Source organism: Montipora capricornis, chromosome 4 (assembly GCF_036669925.1).
Source record: "Montipora capricornis isolate CH-2021 chromosome 4, ASM3666992v2, whole genome shotgun sequence".
NCBI lineage: Eukaryota > Metazoa > Cnidaria > Anthozoa > Scleractinia > Acroporidae > Montipora > Montipora capricornis.
This window is the reverse complement of record NC_090886.1, coordinates 45728214-45733213: the sequence shown is the minus strand read 5'-3', so window position 1 is coordinate 45733213 and position 5000 is coordinate 45728214. Positions and strand designations below refer to the sequence as shown.

Below are 5000 nucleotides of genomic sequence, written 5' to 3'. Positions count from 1 at the left end.
AAGGAGACGACAAGTCATCCCAGCAAATATTTATTTCCAAAACAAAGCTAAACCTAAAAAAAGAAAATAGTCGACCTCAGACTGCCTTTAACTCAATTGCTAAAAGCAAGGGTTGAAAAATCTCTTCTGGTCTTGACAAATGGAACTTTAAAAACAACTCAAGCGACCCCTTGTGAACCATTCTGATATGAGCTTCAACTAACGCAAGAAAAGGAAAGCTAGCAACATTGACAGCACCAAGACAGCGGTTATCTTGATCTCGGATGCGCGGCTACCTGTGGTCACAGCGGTGCTTGCTGGAGCGTTTGTAGGGACCACGAAACTAGCAGTAATTTTGCGTTGGTAGAGTTTCTTCACTGGACGGTAATTATTAACCATCGGTTTACCGCTGTCATATTTGAGACTGCGAAGTAGGTCCATCTAAATAACATAAATTAAATTAACAATAAATCAGTACAGTAGTTATTAGCTAAGTCACGTTATTGCACACAAAAATAATGTTCCATCGAAACGTCAAGTCATATATATTTAATCATTTGTCTACCGAACACCTTAATACACTTCTATGGTTGGTTGCCAAACGCTAACACCCTTGTTTAAGAGCCTTTGACAGAACCTTAGAATCAAAATGGCAGCTATCTTTGTGCTTATCTAATTGATTTGCAACAATCGACGTTCAATTAAGGTATGAGAGTAAAAAGGACCAGGGGCCGGTTGCTCGAAGCCTGATTAGTGCTGACCTTTGGTTAAGGTCTTGGTTTTCACGTGACCTCGCGGCCCCCCATGTTAGAGTCCCGAAACAATGAAACGGCGGCCATGTTGGATTTCCGCTCCCGATTCTTTTGTTTTCGTTGAAAAACATATCTGTTGATCACGTGAATGAAACCCAAGAATAGGTTTCCATGGTATTTAACGTTGGGCCAGGACTCTGCCTTACCGGTCACCAAGCAACTGGTTTCCCATACTTCCCACGGGCACTTTACACATTAAACATCTATTGTTGGATCTAAAAAATTTGTAGGCCGCGCATGCAGACCAGCGGGACACATTGTCCACGACCTACAGTCTTTGACAAAATTACTTGGAATAATACACGAATATTTAGATCTGAAGCTTTCGCGGTTTACATGACCTCACAACGTTGTTTGCACGCGAATGGAAAAACAACAATTAGTCGCTTCCCAGTTCTTTCAGTACCTCAGTGGTTAGAGCATCCAAATGGTCTCGAAAGTTGGTATCCTGCCTAGGATTTTTAAGTTATTGTTTCACTGTGTGCACGGTAAACTATCACAGAAAGAAGATTAATTAACTCTTCCCCAATGGCCCAGACTTTTCATGCAATCGTAAGATTTATTGATGCTAAAAAGAATCGGTTCTGGGATTTCACTTCTGACTATCTAAACTAAGGAAATTGGTTTTCCCCTCTCCTCAAAAATCAACATTTTTTGAGTTGATTTGTGGTTTCCTCAATTAGTAGAGCACTTGCACTCGGCTAAATAACCTTGAGACTTAAAAAAAGTGATTATTGTTATTATTATTATTATTATTATTATATGCAGTATGTAGTACGTAAGTATGCTTACAAATATAAGTAGGAAAAGGCACTATTGTGTAACAATCCCTACTGTTAAACCTATTTACAAACCAATTGGTAATAACTAACGAACCAACATTTGAGAAAGGAACAAGAGTTTATATTCCTTAATAACTCGTCGAAACCTTGAATGACCTTGCTATGTTTAGGGTGTACGATAAAACTGCCTTCTGCATATTAAACAAAACCTGGTTCCCTCTATCCAAACCTAAAAAGTTCCTAACTTTCTCCGCCGTCTCCATAGAGTAGCCTCCTAGTACATCAACTATCACATTAAACTGTGTGATAGTGTGGCCGGGGAACTGTTGGCGCATCTCCCATCTCAACGGCGCATACTTGTCAGTTTTCTCCTGTTCCTTCTGTTCTCTGTTGGAAACCCAAGGGCAGCTCATCTCAATAAGGATCACCTTCTTCTCCTTTCTGTCCACAATTCTCGCATCAATTCTGTTAGCCCTGACTTCTGTATTTTCAGCAAATACTGGGACATCCCAGTACGCGCACGCTCGGTCATTCTTGTACTCGGGTTTAGGTGAGACTGGAGAGTACCAAGGGGGGATACACTGGATAAGATCTAAGTCTTTCAGGAACTCGAAGAAAAGGATTTTCAAGGCTGCATTGTGTCTCTGCATGTACTTAGTCTGTGCCAAGGTACCACATCCGCTAATCACGTGGGCCATAGATTCAGGCCCTTTTCCACACATACGACACGTGGTATCCGAGGTGGTCAGCGTCTTCGTCTTGCTCTGGTGGTACAGCTTAGTGGGGAGTAATTGCTGGTATAACTCATAGATTCCAGCAACAGTATGCACAGGTGCAGACTTCCACTTACTAAGCCAAGTGAAGCAGTCAATAACTTTGTCATCATCCCATCTTTCTCCGAACAGCTTTCCTTGCCACCTCTGCTCTCTTACTTCCCTCATGCTTCTCTCTTCTTCTCTCGCTCGTAATGTTCTCCCTACTCCTTTAACATGTGATTCCTCACCTGAGTCAGTTTGCAACGCTTTGGGATCTGGGTATGCAAGGTCCAGAGTAATGTCCATTTCCAAAGCAAATTTCTTGGCATCCTTTACGAGTGATCTTCTTCCTGCTCGTTCGCACTTCTCTTCAAACTCGCGCACTAAACTCATCGTTCGATCTTCGTTTGCGTACAGCTTCATTGTGGTCTTGACTTTGGTCTGCTTATACAGGCTCTCAAACGACTTCAGTCCCCGGCCTCCACACTTCCTTGGTAGGTATAGCAACTCGGTTGAACCGAGTGGATGGTAGCCTCCATTCTCTTTGATGATCTTGCGAGCTTCGCGATCGAGTTGTTGTAGATCTGCGAGCGGCCATGTTAGTGTCCACATAGGGTAGGTGACAACTGGTAGTGCGTATTGATTAGATGCTAAGACTTTGTGGAAGTCCGATAGGGGGCTCGACCATATAATTGACAGTCTCTGCAAGCAAACCTTTGAAGCTCCCCACAGAACAGAGCTGTCCTCTTGCTTAGAATTTTCTAAAACTCCCAAAAACTTGTAAGTTTCTCCCTTCTTCAGATTTTGTATGACCTGCCTTTCTCCGATGGCAGTGCCTCCCAAACTGCTGTCCAATGAAACTCTCCTTTATTATTATTGTTATTATTATTATTATTATTATTATTATTATTATTATTATTATCATTATTATTACTGTTATAAGGCTATATCACAGTAGTTGCCACTGGAGTTTCTCCTATCAGCAGGTAGTGATACACCACCTTAGCGTTCTAGTTGTTACTATTATTATTATTATTATTATTATTATTATTATTATTATTCGATCCCTTTGAAAATGAATTGGATTTGCATCGGTCCTTTCTGCGCATAATTGGAAAGCAGGGTCCGAGGTTGTTGGATGCAGCTAAGTGTGCCATATATATTTTATTAGGTGTTTTGATACGTAGTATCGCAGACTCTTTTTACGAGTTGTGCTGCGTTTTGACGACGCCCGCTAGGGCGAGTCAAAATACAAACAACGAGTAGAGTAGAAATACTCAGCAATACTACACACCAAAACATCTATTTAGCTATTTATTATCCACATTTTTGCGCTTAATTCGGCAGACGGGTTACCTGGCCTTGTGATATATTGACGTGGTCTTTGAAAACTGTCCATGTGACTGCTTCGTTGCATGTTGGCGTGGTCAGGGAACCTTGGTACCGAAAGTATTTTGTCTTGTCCTTAGGCAAGATGGGTTCAAACTTGAATGGCTTTATTGTTGTGTTGGTTTCTGAGGAAATAAGTAGAACAAGACGTTTTGGCATAGCGAGGAATCTATCTGAAGTTTAAGGGACAGTCGTTTGGCTGGTATAGATAGGCTTTCAACATAGTAGTAGTTGCTAGTAGTTGTATTTTTTCTTAGGTATCCAACGCGGTATAATGGCTTGCAGGGACAGGCTTGTAGCGGCTACTGAGTCTCGTGAGACATGGCTTTCGTTAAGGATGGTGCCTACTATTTAAAGATAATTTTGCCCCGATGTGATGTAGATCTTAACAAGTGTTATTGAAATCCAAAAAGAAAATTGGTGGTAACCACGCATTTTTCAAAGATAATTCACGAATAATATTTGTGAAAAGCTTTAAAATACAAAGCAATGTATGGCGTTTTTTCTCAAATTGAAGCTTAATTATCTCTCAAAAATACATGGTTACCCCCATTTTTCTTTTTGGATACCAAGAGTACACCACTAAGATCTACTAATATCCCTGTATTAGTAAGAATCGGCGATAGGAAATCCGAGTATCTGGAGATGCGCAGAACGTATGCGCAATAACAATAGTAGGCACTGTCCTTAACGTAAGAAAAAAAAGGAGATATTTGGAAGCAGGGATTGCGCAATGGTAAGAGTACTCGCCTCTCACCAATGTGGCCCGGTTTCGATTTCCTGACTCAATGCTCTATGTGGGCTGAGTTTGCTGCCGGTTATCTACTCTTCTCTGTGACGAATTCCTCCGGGCATTCCGGTTTTCCACTCTCCTCAAAAACCATCAGTGGATCTGAGTTGAAGGTACAGTGTCCCCAATTAGTGCACCAGCGCTAGAAGACTTGGTCTGGTCACCTTATTTAGTGGTTATATCAAATCGAAGGGACCAAAGTTAGCCAATTATCTGACAACCAACAGAGACCTGACAAATGCCTGCTGAGAACAATTTGTCCCAGTTCCCAGACGAAACACTTTGGCTACTTACTTGCTTTGGTTAAATCACTGGCAATTTCAAAGAATGAAAAGGCGTCGTTGTCTTCGCCTCCAACCTGTATTTAGATCAAATTGATTTCAAAAACATACATCTTTCCTATGATAACCTGTATATACAATAAGCCCGTAGCCCAGTTGGCTAAGGACCGGGATACCATGCTTGAGGCTGTGACTTGGACTCCGGCCGGACC

At 41.5% G+C, this 5000-nt stretch overlaps 1 protein-coding gene across 4 annotated transcripts in view; it reads right to left on the bottom strand.

Annotated features, from left to right (window-relative positions):
- The window catches only part of LOC138047106 (putative carbonic anhydrase 5), a 35959-nt gene that overhangs the window by 11718 nt on the left and 19241 nt on the right, over positions 1-5000 (bottom strand). For all 4 annotated transcript variants that reach the window (XM_068893830.1, XM_068893833.1, XM_068893831.1 and 1 more), the window contains 3 exons: positions 4802-4865; positions 3685-3842; positions 276-420 (listed from right to left, as the gene is read on the bottom strand). In XM_068893830.1, the coding sequence (XP_068749931.1) occupies positions 276-420; positions 3685-3842; positions 4802-4865 (367 nt within the window). The remainder of the gene's footprint in view (positions 1-275; positions 421-3684; positions 3843-4801; positions 4866-5000) is intronic.